The 16463-nt window shown below is 46.0% G+C and overlaps 1 protein-coding gene across 1 annotated transcript in view; it reads left to right on the top strand.

Annotated features, from left to right (window-relative positions):
* ZFAND3 (zinc finger AN1-type containing 3) overlaps positions 1–16463 on the top strand; it is a 285201-nt gene that overhangs the window by 176549 nt on the left and 92189 nt on the right. Inside the window, exon 3 of the mRNA XM_077485390.1 lies at positions 1676–1855. Within this exon, the coding sequence (XP_077341516.1) occupies positions 1676–1855 (180 nt within the window). The remainder of the gene's footprint in view (positions 1–1675; positions 1856–16463) is intronic.

Below are 16463 nucleotides of genomic sequence, written 5' to 3'. Positions count from 1 at the left end.
CCCCTCCTGACCAGAGCACTTTGTGCGATCCGGCACTGCGTCGCTGACAACTGTGCGGTCGTGCAACGTTGTACCTGAAAAAAGAAAATTGACATCCTTTTTTTTTTCCCACAAATAGAGCTTTCTTTTGGTGGTATTTGATCACCTCTGCGTTTTTTTTTTTTTTTTTGCGCTATAAACAAAAATAGAGCGACAATTTTGAAAAAAACGCATTATTTTTTACTTTTTGTTATAATAAATATCCCCCCAAAAATATATTTAAAAAATGTTTTCCTTCAGTTTAGGCCGATACGTATTCTTCTACATATTTTTGATTAAAAAAAATCGCAATAAGCGATTATTGATTGGTTTGCGCAAAAGTTATAGCGTTTACAAAATAGGGGATAGTTTTATGGCATTTTTATTAATATATATTTTTTTTTACTAGTAATGGCGGCGATCAGCGATTTTTATTGTGACTGCGACATTGCGGCGGACAAATCTGAAATTTTTGACACATTTTTGGGACCATTGTCATTTATACAGCAATCAGTGCTATACAAACGCACCGATTCCTGTGTAAATGACACTGGCAGTGAAGGGGTTAACCAGTGGGTGGCAGTGTAGGGGTTAAGTGTTCCTAGGGGCCTGTTACTAACTGTGGGGGGGCTGGACTTTGTTTTAGTGAACACTGATCTCTGCTCCAATCACATGGAGCAGAGATCAGCATCACTTGTTGCTAGGCAGAACGGGGAGATGCTGTTTACAACGGCATCTCCCCGTTCAGCCGCCCAGTGAGACGATCGCGGGTATCCCCGCGGCGATCGAGTCCGCGATGGCAGGGCAGCATATAAAAATGGACGTACCTGTACGCCTATATGCCTGCCGTGCCATTCTGCCGACGTGCGCCGGTCGGGAACTGGTTAATGACCTCTGAGCTCTCCATTATTTATTCTTCTACATATTTTTGGTAAAATATAAAAATCGCAATAAGCGTATATTGATTGGTTTGCGCAAATGTTATAGCGTCTACAAAATAGGGGATATATTTATAGCATTTTTTTTTTTGGGGGGGAAAAAAAAAGAACGTCAATTTTGTTTGGGTACAGTGTCGCACGACCGCGCAATTGTCAGTCAGAGCGACGCAAAAGTCGCAAAAAAACACTCTGGTCAGTAAGGGGGTAAATTCTTACGGGTCTGAAGTGGTTAATGTTCGCATGGAATGATATTTTTTTACATTTATTTAATTTATTTTTTTACACTATCCCCGGAGAGATCTGCGGTCAGTAAAAACCCCAGATCTCTACTACAACAGATCAAAAAAAAAAATGTTGCTTTAAAAAATAAATAAAAAAAGTTTACTTCCACCTAGACTGGAAGGGACATCATGAGGTTACTCAGTCCTTTATGGCCAGCCATGTGACCCATCATATCGTTCCCCGAGTCCGCCGGTAAAAAGAGTAAGTCCAAGAAACACCGGCGAGCGTCAGGGAGAAAATAAAACAAAGGAGGGGGGAAAAAAAATAAATAGGGGGTGAGATCTAAAGGATCTTTTTGCCAGTTGCCCCACCCCCTCTCTTGTACGATAAAAGGAGGTGACAATTTCTGAATGGACAAATTTATGTTTTTGTAGTTGGGAGCCGGTTTGTGTACTGATCCTTTTCTTTATAAAGACAGTTCTCTTTATTCTTTGTAGATTTCCAGAAGAAGCAGCCAGACGATGACCCCGCCCCCAGCACAAGCAGCAGCCAATCAGACTTATTCCCCAGCGAGATAAACAGCGACAACGGAAATACCTCGATATCCTCGCAGAGCAGTAGTTCTAGCCAGCCTCTCTCCACAGACCTGAATGTAGCCTCTCCCAGCCAAGAGGAATGTGAGTTCGCTTTTGTCTTTTCTATATCAATTGTGTGTTTTTCACCATCTTTTGCTGTACCGGATTTCCTTCATGGCCTTTCTTAAAGAGCGATTCCACCAAAAAAAAAAAATATTAAAAGCCAGCAGCTATAAATACTACAGCTGCTGACTTTTAATAAATGGACACTCACCTGTCCCGGGGTCCAGCGATGCCGGCAGCCGAGGCCGATCGACCGCTCAGCCCTCGGCTGCTGCCGCCGCCATTCTAGGTGAGGGAATCAGGAAGTGAAACGAATCGGCTTCACTTCCCGGTTCCCTACTGCACATGCGCGAGCCGCGCCGTGCAATAGGAAATCTCCGTGCTTTCACTGGGACCCGTGTGTGTCCCAGCAGACAGCGCGGCAGGGCAGGAAATGGCGTAGACTCCCGTGGGAGTCTATGCCCGTAAGTGGGTGAAAATACCTGTCTTTGACAGGTATCTCCACCCCCCTCCCCCCTGAAAGGTGTCAATTGTGGTGCCGGGGGGGGGGGGGGAGGGATCCGATCAGCGGAGGTTCCACTTTAGGGTGGAATCCCGCTTTAAGGTGAACAAAAGTAAGTTCTGCTCACAGTTTAAAGGACAAGAGCACTGATACCTTTGTGCTCCACCCTTCCTAGATTCATTCTTACCTCCACCCCAAGGCCGGGCATACTCAGGAGACGGTGTAGCATAGACATGTTTGTATGTTCTTCTACAACAGTGTAGCCACTGTTTAGGAAGGTAACTCTATTACAGTAGGAGTTATGGAATTGGAATGGAAGTTGAGAGTTTGAGATGTAGGAAGAGCTCAGCTGTTGGTCAATATCCCAAACACAAAGATGTATAATCCCTAAAGTGGTTGTTAAGCCACTCTGACCTCATTATACTATGCGTGTTATCTCCTAATTCTGTCTGCCCCTGTGTGTGTGATTTATATATAAAAAAAAAAATCCTCATTATACCTGATTTCAGAGCGGCGCTCACATCACCGGCCACCTCTCTCCTCTCCCCATCTGACAGCTGCAGCGGGCGGAGCCGAGAAACCTCCGCTGACGTCAGCCGGGGGAGAGGAGGAGAGAGCCGGCTGGTTATGTGAGCGCCGAGCGGCACTCTGAAATCGGGTATAATCTTCATTTGTGACATGGGGCATTATCCTGCTGGAAGGACCCATCAGAAGATGGGGACAGTGTAGTCATAAAGGGATGGACATGGTCAGCAACAATACTCAGGTAGATTGTGGTAATTAAACCATGATCAATTGGTACTAAGGGACCCAAAGTGTGCCAAGAAAATATCCCCCCCCACACCATTACACCCCCACCACCAGCCTGAACCGGTGATACCCCATCCCCCACACCATTACACCCCCACCACTAGCCTGAACCAGTGATACCCCATCCCTCACACCATTACACCCCCACCACCAGCCTGAACCGGTGATACCCCATCCCCCACACCATTACACCCTCACCACCAGCCTGAACTGGTGATACCCCATCCCCCACACCATTACACCCTCACCACCAGCCTGAACCGGTGATACCCCATCCCCCACACCATTGCACCCTCACCACCAGCCTGAACCGGTGATACCCCATCCCCCACACCATTACACCTTCACCACCAGCCTGAACCGGTGATACCCCATCCCCCACACCATTACACCCCCACCACCAGCCTGAACCGGTGATACCCCACCCCCCCACACCATTTTACACCCCCACCACCAGCCTGAACCGGTGATACCCCACCCCCCACACCATTACACCCCCACCACCAGCCTGAACTGGTGATACTCCACCCCCCACACCATTACACCCCCACCACCAGCCTGAACCGGTGATACCCCATCCCCCACACCATTACACCCTCACCACCAGCCTGAACCGGTGATACCCCATCCCCCACACCATTACACCCTCACCACCAGCCTGAACCGGTGATACCCCATCCCCCACACCATTACACCCTCACCACCAGCCTGAACCGGTGATACAAGGCAGGATGGATCCATGCGCCAAATTCTGACCCCACCATCTGAATGTTGCAGCTGAAATCCAGACTCATCAGACCAGGCAACGATTTTCCAATCTTCTATTGTCCAATTTTGGTGATCCTGTGCCAATTGTAGCCTCATTTTTCTGTTCTTAGCTGACAGGAGTGGAGCCCAGTGTGGTCTTCAGTTGCTGTAGCCCATCTGCTTCAAGGTTGGATGTGTTGTGCGTTCAGAGATGGTATTCTGCATACCTTGGGTGTAACGAGAGGTTATTTGAGTTACTGGTATCTATACTCAGTGAGTGAGTTACTGTTGCCTCTCTATCATCAGTCTGGCCATTCTCCTATGACGTCAACAAGGCATTTTCCTCCACACCACTGCCGCTCACTGGATATTTTCTCTTTCGGACCAGTCTCTCTTTAAACCCGAGAGATGGTTGTGTGTGAAAATCCCAACAGATCAGCGGTTTTTGAAATACTCAGACCAGTCCGTCTGGCACCAACAACCATGCCACGTTCAAAATCCCCTTTCTTCCCTATTCTGATGCTCAGTTTGAATTTTGGAGTATAGTATGTCTAGAAACAGACACAGTATGACTCCTAATGTATCAGGGCGTGTCTTCTTTATGAGATCGGCACATTTTGTTCTTTATAGGAACCTTTCTAAATCCAGGAATTATGACATGTTTGTTAATAAGTTTTATGTAGACATTTGAACAGCTCTGCCACCAGAGACTATCAATTTGGATTGGACTTCTACCTTCAGTAAAGCACACAGACTTGTATTGTCTATGGTATAAAGTGGGTTCCTCATACTGCAATCTTCCAGGTTTCTCTGGTGCTCCCCAGGGATTTGTATTGTTTTCTAGACATAATGACATAACAGATGGAGTCTGTATTGATATTTAATGAATCACGTGCAGTGTTCGGAGTACAGAAGATGCTCTTAGGACCTGTGTAATTATCAGGCTGCTCTGAATGCCTCACCAATCGACGCTGTATGAATTATCATTACGAGATAGGATTACATGGACTGGGTGACTACTATGCCATCTCCTCACTTTAGGAGCCATGGTGTCAGGGTTGAACTCAGCCCTTACTTCTCTGAGCTGGCCGCTCAGCTGTCATCTAATTGTCAGCTCCCATCTTGCTCCACAGTTACTCAGCTGTTGATGATCCTGCTCGTCAGTCCTACCTACTTAAGCCGTCCTTTCCAGAGGAGCTCTGCCTTCGCCTTGGTCAACATCACAAGAAACTATCTCCTGAATTCCTGTTTAAAGACTGGCTTTGCTGACATCCCTTCTGGCTCCAGATCCTGCTTGCTGTTCAACTACTTTGATCCCTGACTTCTGGCTTGGCTGACTATCCATGCTGGTCACTGAACTTTGGCTATGTTTTAACTACGTTTGTTCTTTTTACTTTTATTATTAAACAAGCGTTATGTAACTGTACTTCTGTCTCAGTCTGATTTCATGGTGTCTGACACATGGAACTCCACCTTGAAGTTATATCCTGAAGACGTACGTCTTGTGCCATGTGACGTTGTCCTAGAACGTCTTCTAGATGTTGACTTCTAGACCTTCTCTAACCTTCTAGGTTAATTTTCTGTTTCAATCATTTTCATTAAAAAGTTTCCACATACAACCAAAAGAAACAATACGATATTGGAGAAGTGTATCCAGATGGCCTCGTAAATATGAAGGCGACATTGTCAGCTAAGAAGAAAAACAACCACAGAGAAAGCCAACACCAAATAAAACTTGGATCTATCAAATTGAGCTGCACAAATTGTCGTTTATAAATAAAAAGGCAATGCCTGACTCAGGAATGGAAGGGGAAGGGAAAAACAGGGTCATGAGTCAGGGTGGCCAACTGTTGGTATCTAGGGGGCAAGGTAGCATTGGCTCAGTGAAGGGCCTGTGGCCTACAGGTTCATTTTCAACATATACCACTAAATTGTGTTACCCAGCTTCTCAAAATGCTAATTGCTGCCTGGCTGTCCATGGCTTAATTGCTTTCTGACGTGGGAGGCGCATGCAGTTAATTTACTTAGAGTGAACCTAAAGTATTGACCCCCCCCCAAATATCTCTTGCTTTTGCCCCTCCAACAAAGATGTTAATAAGGAAAGCCACTATATGTCTCTTTTATAGAAATCTTACTTTAGTTTTCATTGGTCAGATTGAGCTATGCCTAGCACAGATTGCCAAAAGTAAATCAAAATTGCTTGATTTCCCCCTATTTACCCAGGGCCGTCTTTAATACTGATTGGACCCTGGGCCAACATTTTCTTGGGGCCCCCCCCCCCATGCAGTTTTGCTCTCCACCCGCTCTGAGACATACAATAAATAGCAGCTAGACTTAAAATCAGTTTACTGTATCAGATCAGGCAGCAATTGCAGCATATCATACTGCTTAAAGAGGGATTCCGCCCAAAAAAAAAATATTAAAAGCTAGCAGCTATAAATACTACAGCTGCTGACTTTTAATAAATGGACACTCACCTGTCCCGGGTTCCAGCGATGCCGGCAGCCGAGGCCGATCGACCGCTCGGCCCTCGGCTGCTGCCGCCGCCATTCGAGGTGAGGGAATCAGGAAGTAAAGCGAATCGGCTTCACTTCCCGGTTCCCTACTGCGCATGCGCGAGCCGCGCCGCGCAATAGGAGATCTCCGCGCTGTCACTGGGACCCGTGTGTGTCCCAGCAGACAGCGCGGCAGGGCAGGAAATGGCGTAGACTCCCGTGGGAGTCTATGCCCGGAAGTGGGTGAAAATACCTGTCTTTGACAGGTATCTCCACCCCCCTCCCCCCTGAAAGGTGTCAATTGTGACACCGGAGGGGGGGGGGGGGTTCCGATCAGCGGAGGTTCCACTTTAGGGTGGAATCCCGCTTTAATGACTGGTTGCTAGAGGTTACAGCACACATTACGGCTCACTGATTAGTTGCTTGAGGTTACAGCACATCATCTACTCACTGCAGGGGAGCATGATACACATATGAATGCCACCTTTATTTACATATCAATGCTGCCGGCTGCATCTATTTACATATGAATGCCCGTTATTTACATGTAAACACAGGGTCTGCAGGTGAGTTATCTGTACACAACAATAGGGCAGAGCTGGGCAGCATTAGTACCATCACTTCACACTGAGATATTGGGACTAAAACTTCAAGGGACAAGGGAATTTAAACTGAAATAGTTAGCAAGTATGAGGCAGCTGCTTTGGGCCCCACAACAATGACAGGGCCCAGGGCAGCTGCCCCTTTTGCCCTGCCTTAAAGACAGCCCTGTATTTACCTATCATGCTGGTGTTCCTGTATTGTAGCAGTCATGGCAATGCCTGAGCCAATCAGTTGCTCTACGTGTGTGTGAGGTCCGGAGTTGCTCACATTTTAGCCATTTCCAGATGTGGTACAGATTGATTAGAACAAATCACATTTCCCCATTCTTCCATTAATGTTGTGTTTTATAAGACAGCACAGTGCCCCAGAGCTGACAGCAGGATATACGGGTTTCTTTTATTAGCAACTGAAACACATTATAAGACTGTTGGCGTTCGGTCATATGTCTCTGTGGAATATTTTGGACCCCCCCTCCGTGGATCTTGCCCTCACGCCTTGTAACCATTCCCACCAAAGGAAACCTGAAGAAAAGCAGCTGTGTGCATGGAATGCCTCCCTGACCTCCCAACATCCTTCCTCCAAGACACTCTACATAATGCCCGTATTATTCCACACGAAGACTTTTTATATTCCCAAAATTTCCATCTCCGGATTTCCACGATGATCTAGCAGAATGGAGCACACACATTGCATGCTTCAAGTTCTTCTATTCGCTCTGCAGGAGGGAAAGAAGTTTTACTGGTGACCTCTGCCCTCCAGCCTGCCGCTTACGAAGCTTCCATCGCAGCTAGGATGAAACAGAGGGGATGAAATGAGGGAGGGTGAGAGGGTCCAGTTCCCCAACAAAGAGTTTGCTGGAAGTAAGTTTTAACTCAACTGTATTTCATACAATGAAGTTTAAAATGAAACTCCAGAAACATATCTTTCTTTTTGTTTTCAGATAGAGTGGTAAAGAGTTGGATGCTTGTCAGGTTTCCAATGATATAGGGGTTGTTGTTTATGTCAATGGTACATGAAGTGAGCGCATGTCAGATACAAACTATATTTAAGGGCCTGGTAGCCCACTTTTATCGAAAGGAACACAAATAAAAGCAACGTCCATAAACATGGGTTTCCCAAGCAGGGGGTTTCTCCGTTTCTCCAACAAACAGTAAGCAAAATGCTAGCCCACCTAGCTACCTTACAGCAGATTCACACCGGATTCGAACGTGATGACGTACGACCGGACTAGAATAAGGAAGTTCATAGCCAGTAGCCAATAGCTGCCCTGGCGTCGGTTTTTGTCCGTCGGACTAGCATACACACGAACGTATTTCTCGGTCCGGCGGAAAAATTTAAAACATGCTCTATTTCTAAAGTCCGCCGGATTTTTGGCAAGCAAAGGTCCCATGGAGCCCCACACACGATCGAATTGTCCGACGGACTCGTTCCATCGAAACCTTTGCTGTCAAAAAGTCCGGTCGTGTGTACGCGGCATAAGAAAAATGCTAGCCCACCTAGCTACCTTACAGCAGCTCTGCTACTGTTGGCATTGGTCTTTCTGACCATAGGCTCCATTAGACTTATTTGCAGCACCTCACCGCTCGGGTCCCACTTGGCCTCTTGACAGGGTTTCCCAGCACCTTAAGCTTGCTCCCTCCAGAGGCTTCTGGGTTCCCTCCAGCTCCCTGAACTCACTAGCCTCTTCAGCTTCCTCGGTCTCCCAGACCCTCTCTTGGTCTCCCAGACTCTTGTAGCTGTCCATATTTTTCTTGGGCAAGGAATTCCCCCCTCACAAGGGTTTCAACTCCCAGCTCCCCTGACAGGGCTCTGTCTCCAAATAGCAGCAACTGCCCACCATCCCCACCATCAAGCATGGAGATGGAAACATTTATGCTTTGGGTTTGTTTTTCTGTTAAGTGGACAGGACAACTTCACCGCATCTAAGGGACGATGGACGAGGCCCATGTACCATCAAATTTGGGGTAAGAACCTCCTTCCCTCAGCCAGGGCATTGAAAATGGGTCGTGGATGGGTATTCCAGAATGACAATGACCCAAAACACACGGCCAAGGCAACAAAGGAGTGGCTCAAGAAAAAGCACATTATAGTCCTGGAGTGGCCTAGCCAGTCTCCAGACCTTAATCCCATTGAAAATATGTGGAGGGATCTGAAGGTTCGAGTTACTAAACATCAGCCTCGAAAACCTTAATGACTTGGCGAGGATCTGCGAAGAGTGGTGGGACAAAATCCCTCCTGAGATGTGTGCAAACCTGGTGGCCAACTACAAGAAATGTCTGACCTCTGTGATTGCCAACAAGGGTTTTGCCACCAAGTACTAATGCCCCATACACACGATCGGAAATTCCGCCAGCAAAAGTCCGATGTAAGCCTTTGGTCGGAAACTCCAACCGCGTGTATGCTCCATCGGACTTTTGCTGATGGAATTCCCGCCAGCAAAAGATGGAGAGCAGGTTCTCAATTTTTCAGTCGGAAAAAGTTCCTATCGGAAATTCCGATCTTCTGTACCAATTCCGACGCGCAAAATTCCTGCGCATGCTCCGAAACAATTTAACGCATTCTCTGAAGCATTGAACGTCATTTTCTCGGCTCGTCGTAGTGTTGTACGTCACCGCGTTCTTGTCGGTCGAAAGTTCAGAGAACTTTTGTGTGACCCGTGTGTATGCAAGCCAAGCTTGAGCGGAATTCCGTCGGAAAAACCATCCAAGATTTTTTTTTTCCTGACGGAAAATCCGCTCATGTGTACCGGGGCTTAATGTCGCGTACACACGATCGGAATTCTGGCCAGAAAAAGACTGATGAGAGCTTTTCATCGGAAAATGCAACCGTGTGTATGCTCCATCAGAATTTAGCTGTCCAAATTTCCGCCAGCCAAAAATTGATAGCATGTTCTCAATTTTCCCGACGGAAAAACGTTCTATCGGTAATTACAATCGTGTGTATGCAATTCCGCCCAAAAATCACGCATGCTCAGATTCAACTAGATTCATACAAGACAGAAGCTATTGGCTACTGGCTATTGAACTTCCTTTTTCTAGTCCCGTTGTACGTGTTGTACGTCACCGCATTATAAATGATCGGAATTTGATGTGACCGTGTGTAGGCAAGACAGCTTGAGCCGAATTCCATCAGAGCTTTTTCCGACGAGAATTCCGATCGTGTGTACGCGGCACAAGTCATGTTTTGCGAAGGGGTCAAATACTTATTTCACACATTAAAGCGAGAGTCCGCCGGGAGTTCCGCCATTTTTTTTTTTTTTTTAAAAGCCAGCAGCTACAAATACTGCAGCTGCTGACTTTTAAAATAAGGACACTTACCCACCCAGCGCGCCCGCGATGTCGGCACCCGAAGCCGATCTCTCGATCGTCTCTCGGGTGCTGCCACCGCCATCTTGGCTATGGGAATCAGGAAGTGGAGCCTTTCGGCTTCATTTCCCGGTTCCCTACTGCGCATGCGCGAGTCGCGCTACGCAATAAGGATGGTCCCCGCTGTCTCTGGGATCTGTGTGTTTCCCAGCAGGCAGCGGGGGACTTTCGGAAAGGGGCGTAGATTCTGCAGAATCTACGCCCCTTTCCGCAGATAGCTATGCCGGAAGTGGGTGCAGATACCTGTACTGTACACGTACCTGCACCCCCCTCCCCCCCCCTGAAAGGTGCAAATTGTGACGCCGGAGGGGGGGAGGATTCCAATGAGCGGAAGGTCCACTTTAGGGTGGAGCTCCGCTTTAAAATGCGAATCAATGTATAACTTTTTTGAAATGCGTTTTTTTCTGGATATTTTTGTTGCTATTCTGTCTCTCACTGTTAAAATAAACCTACCATTAAAATTATAGACTGAAATCAAAGTAAACAATCAGCAGGGGATCAAACAATTTTTTCCCTCACTGTAGACTGGCTTTGGAAGTGAGGACATCAGGAACAGTCCACCGCTGGAACGTGGGGGACCACGGTTGCCAGTGGATTGGAGGAACGGGTGACTATAAGCTTTCTCCTCTTCCCATGGACAAATCGAGCAGTTAACCCTCTGCACAGGAAACCATTTTTGGTTTTGCCCGGAGTTGGGCTTTAAAATTCTTCCGAAAAATGGCTAATTTATGCAATTCGTGAACTGCGGCATGTCCAAATTTTGAAGGACGACTTTCCTTCATGTACATCGTTTCCGTATTTACATTTTCGCAGCAGTCTCCTTATAATAGTCAGATCCACTTTGAATATTTATTAGGCCGACCATCGTTCCCTGGAGGACCAGACCGACTTCTCTTCCTCTGGAGAGGCTTGAACTCCCAGCGGACTCTCAACAAAAGATAAAATAACAAATTGGAGGCTCAGTTGGCCTCCTAGAAGGGTCGGCGTTGTCAGTAGGTAGACGAGGAAGAGGAGACAATTTACTTCAGAAAAAAAAAAAAAAGGTAAAATCATTAACACTCGGTTGATGATGATGTTGATAATAGAACAAATTTGACAACCTGTTTCAAAAGAGGTAACGCATTACTAATTAGCCCCGGGTGCCTGTGGCCTGAAATTAATGAGCTGCTGTTATGTAAATGTCATGTTAATTAAGGGGAGTGAGAAGGCCCAATAAATCTGCAGAAGCTGGCAAAGTGGATGAACTCCCCAGCTTAATATTGTTCACACGTTTCTTTTTTTTTTTTTTCCCCAAAAGTCACGCAGAACGCTGTTTATTACAGAGCGACCAGTACACTTCCATCCCCGCCATTGACAAATCCATTTTTCTTAAGTGATCTCATTAGCGGGAGAGTCCGCAACAGACGCCTGCCAGTGCCAGCTACCTGGTTCCAAGATGACTCTGGTGGACGGGGCCGCCGCCGCCGCCGCTCCTCGCAACGCTAGGACAGAGCAGATCAGTCCAAAAAAAATGAAAAATTTCCGCTGTTTGGCCATTTTGTCTCCTACAAGTTCATGGTTTGCACAGTTGGGATCAGAGAAGCAAACGGAATGTAGAATTGATAGACTATAAAGAACAATCATTTTATTTTTAAAGCAGAACTTAACTGTATCCGAGCATTAAAACGAAACATGTGATCAGTTATGATGCCAGCCATTTGATAGGACGAGGACACGAGCAAATGTGACAGCAATTCCAGTATTCCAGGAATGTAACTGTTTTTTTTTTAAAACCGTTAAATCAATGGCTTTACAGTGCCATGAAAAAGTATTCATACCCATTGAAATTTTCCATATTTTTTCATGTTACAACCAAAAACGTAAATGTATTTTATTGGGGATTTATGTGATAGACCAACACAAAGTGGCACATAATTGTGAAGTGGAAGGAAAATGATAAATAGTTTTCTAAATTTTTTACAAATAAATATGTGAAAAGTGTGGGGGGGCATTTGTATGGCGCCCCCCGGAGTCAATACTTTATAGAACCATCTTTTACTGCAATTACAGCTGCAAGTCTTTTTGGGGATGTCTCTACCAGCTTTGCACATCTAGAGAGGACATTTCTGCCCATTCTTCTTTGCAAAATAGCTCAAGTTCTGTCAGATTGGATGGAGAGCATCTGTGAACAGCAATTTTCAAGTCTTGCCACAGATTCTCAATTGGATTTAGGTCTGGACTGTGACTGGGCCATTCTAACACATGAATATGCTTTGATCTAAACCATTCCATTGTAGCTCTGGCTGTATGTTTCGGGTCGTTGTCCTGCTGGAAGGTGAACCTCCGCCCCGGTCTCAAGTCTTTTACAGACTCTAATGCCGCGTACACACGACCGGATTTTTCAACAGACTTGGTCCGGCGGACAATCCCACGGACTTTGCAGCTGAGGTCCTCCGGACTTTCAAACGAACGGACTTGGCCACACAGGATCACTCCAAAAGTCTGACGTATTCGAACATGATGACGTAGAATAAGGAAGTTCATAGCCAGTAGCCAATAGTTGCCCTAGTGTCGGTTTTAGTCTGTCGGACTAGCACACAGACGACTGGATTTTTCGACCGGACTGCTGTGATCTAAACCAGGAGTCTCAAACTGGCGGCCCTCCAACTGTTGCAAAACTACAAGTCCCATGAGGCATTGCAAGGCTGACAGTTACAAGCATGACGCCCACAGGCAGAGGCATGATGGGAATTGTAGTTTTGCACCAGCTGGAGGGCCATCAGTTTGAGGCCCCTGATCGAAACCATGCCATTGTAGCTCTGGCTGTATGTTTCGGGTCGTTGTCCTGCTGGAAGGTGAATCTCCGCCCCGGTCTCCAGTCTTTTGCAGACTTGATTTTCTTCTAAGATTGTCCTGTATTTGGCTCCATCCATCTTCCCATCAACTCTGACCAGCTTCCCTGCCCCTGCTGAAGAAAAGCATCCCCACCACATGATGCTGCCACCACCATGTTTCACAGTGGGGATGGTGTGTTCAGGGTGATGTGCAGTGTTAGTTTTCCCCCCACACAGCGTTTTGTTTTTAATCCAAAAAGTTCAATTTTGGTCTCATGTGACCAGATCACCTTCTTCCACATGTTTGCTGTGTCCCCCACATGGCTTCTCACAAACTACAAACAGGACTTATTATGACTTTCTGTCACCAATGTCTTTCTTCTTGTCACTCTTCCATAAAGGGCAGATTTGTGGAGAGACGACTAATAGTTGTCCTGTGGACAGATTCTCCCCCCTGAGCTGTGGATCTCTGCAGCTCCTCCAGAGTTACCATGGACCTCTTGGCTCTTCTCTGATGAATGCTCTCCTTGCCCGGCCGGTCAGTTTAGGTGGACGGCCATGTCTTGGTAGGTTTGCATGTTGTGCCATACTCTTTCCATTTTCCGATGATGGATTGAACAGAGCTCAGTGAGATGATCAAAGCTTGGGAATTTTTTTTTATAACCTAATCCTGCTTTATACATCTCCACAACTTTGACTCTGACCTGTCTGGTGTGTTCCTTGGCCTTCATGATGCTGTTTGTTCACTAAGGTTCTCTAACAAACTTCCGAGGGCTTTATACTGAGATTAAATTAGACACAGGTGGATTCTATTTAATAATTAGGTGACTTCTGAAGGCAATTGGTTCCACTAGATTTTGGTTAGGGGTATCAGAGTATAGGGGGCTGAATACAAATGGACGCCACACTTTTCACATATTTATTTGTAAAAAATGTTGAAAACCATTTATCATTTTCCTTCCACTTCACAATTATGAGCGACATTGTGTTGGTCTATCACATAAAATCCCAATAAAATATATTTAAATTTTTTGGTTGTAACATGACAGAATGTGGAAAATTGCAAGGGGTATGAATACCTTTACAAGGCGCTGTAATTAACTTCTGCAGCTATTTTTAATGGGAGACCATCATTTTATTTTAAGCTATGTATGCTTTGCTGAAATAAAAAAACAAAAAGAACAAAAAAGGTTAAGAGCATTTAAAATCCTTACGCAAAATAAATAAATTAAAGGGGATGTAAACCTCACATATACCGTAAGTATACAAAAACATATGTTTTACGTGTATATCTGCTGTCTTCAGCTTTATATATCCTTTATAAAGTGAACATCGTGTTACAGATTTTCTCTTCCTGTTCAGCACTGGGAGTGGACTATTGGCATACAGCCAAAACAGATTATTGGAGGAAAGGCACACCCCTCCCTCTCCACACTGGCAAAGGCCATCCACCTAAACTGACCGGCCGGGCAAGGAGAGCATTCATCAGAGAAGAGCCAAGAGGTCCATGGTAACTCTGGAGGAGCTGCAAAGTTCCACAGCTCAGGGGGGAGAATCTGTCCACAGGACAACTATTAGTCGTCTCTCCACAAATCTGCCCTTTATGGAAGAGTGACAAGAAGAAAGAGATTGGTGAGAGAAATCCATAAGAAGTCCTGTTTGCAGTTTGCAAGAAGCCATGGGGACGAAGGGGCTCTTGTCAGATGAGACCAAAAATAACACTGCACATCACCCTGAAAACCCCATCCCCACTGTGAAACATGGTGGTGGCAGTATCATGTGGTGGGGATGCTTTTCTTCAGCAGGGACAGGAAAGATGGTCAGAGTTGATGGGATGATGAATGGAGCCAAATACAGGGCTGCAAAAGACTTGAGACTAGGAATAGGTTCACCTTCCAGCAGGACAATGACCCTAAACATACAGCCAGAGCTACGATTAGATCAAAGCATAATCTGACAGAGCTTGAGCTATGTTGCTAAGAAGAATGGGCAAAAATGTCACTCTGTAGATGTGCAAAGCTGGTAGAGACATCCCCAAAAAGACTTGCAGCTGTAATTGCAAAGAAAGGGGGTTCTACAAAGTTTTGACTCCGGGGGGCGCCATAGAAATGCCCCCCACACTTTTCACATATTTATTTGTAAAAAAAATTTTTAAATAATTTATCATTCTACTCTGACTTTACAATTCTGTTTCACTTTGTGTTGGTCTATCACATAAAATCCCCAAAAAATACATTTACGTTTTTGGTTGTAACATGATAAAAATGTGGAAAATTTCAAGGGGTATGAATACTTTTTTAAGGCACTGTATAAGTGCATCTTGGTTCTCTCATACTGCCAAGTCCCACAAATACATATTGATTTTACCGCCTAATGAAGAATCTTGTGATGGGGTGGCAATGATGCTGCATTGCTCCCGATTTCAGAGTGAAGTTGCCACCCTCATGTAAGCTGTGGCTGCTTTCTCTAAGTGGAGTGAGAAGGTGTTGTAGAGGGTGTAGCTGTCAACATTGTTACTACTAACAACTCATTAGTCAGCACCTGGCCACACTTGGTCCTTCCCATTGCTTTTCCTGGATACACAGTTCTGCCTTTGCTGAAACCACTGTGAGCTGCAGTGTCTGGAAGGGGGAACATATGAGACACAAATGAAGGATTTGGCTCTGTAAGGCAGTGGTGGCCCGCTCATAAGGGGTGTCGGCACCCCAAATCCGGATGCATACTATGATTAATATTCGCTAATGTCTTCCTGCTTCTCCTCCAGGCCAATCTGGTCTCGGAACCCACTTTCTGTTTGGAAGGGCAAACAACGGCCCCAGCTCTTCCCTCCACAAGCGATGCAGCGAGGAATAGCAGGTGGAGAAGCAGTACCAGTCTCTTCCAGGAGCCCTACCCTAGCACCATCACCACCACCTTGTCATCGTCCTCCTGCCCGTACCTCTACAACAGCGAGAGGAGGCCACCCGGAGCCAAGCAACAACATCAACCTGGGGGCTTCTTGGTCTCCCCAAACACTGCCTTATCAAGATTGACAGCTAAGGATAAAGTAATGCCATGGGGGTGGGAGGGGTTATTGCGAGTGAGGGGGCCAGGTTTGTTTGCTACCCAATTCCCCGTCAGCCCTGCCCACAAAAAGATTGAACATCAGCCACCACTGCCGCAAGGGAAGGTACAGGAAGCTTGGACATCACATAGTAATGGGACATGGCATTGACAGTGACACAGAGGAGACTTTTGTCGTTCTCCAGCGTTGTTAAAGAGGAAGTAAACCCTGATGGGTTTACTTCCTCTTTGATTCCCTGCAAAGGTAAA

Source organism: Lithobates pipiens, unplaced genomic scaffold, assembly GCF_037356315.1.
Source record: "Lithobates pipiens isolate NorthernLeopardFrog02 unplaced genomic scaffold, aLitPip1_a1.2 Scaffold_18, whole genome shotgun sequence".
NCBI classification, from domain to species: Eukaryota; Metazoa; Chordata; class Amphibia; order Anura; family Ranidae; genus Lithobates; species Lithobates pipiens.
Note: the sequence above shows the minus strand (reverse complement) of the source record. Positions and strands in the feature narration are given on the sequence as shown.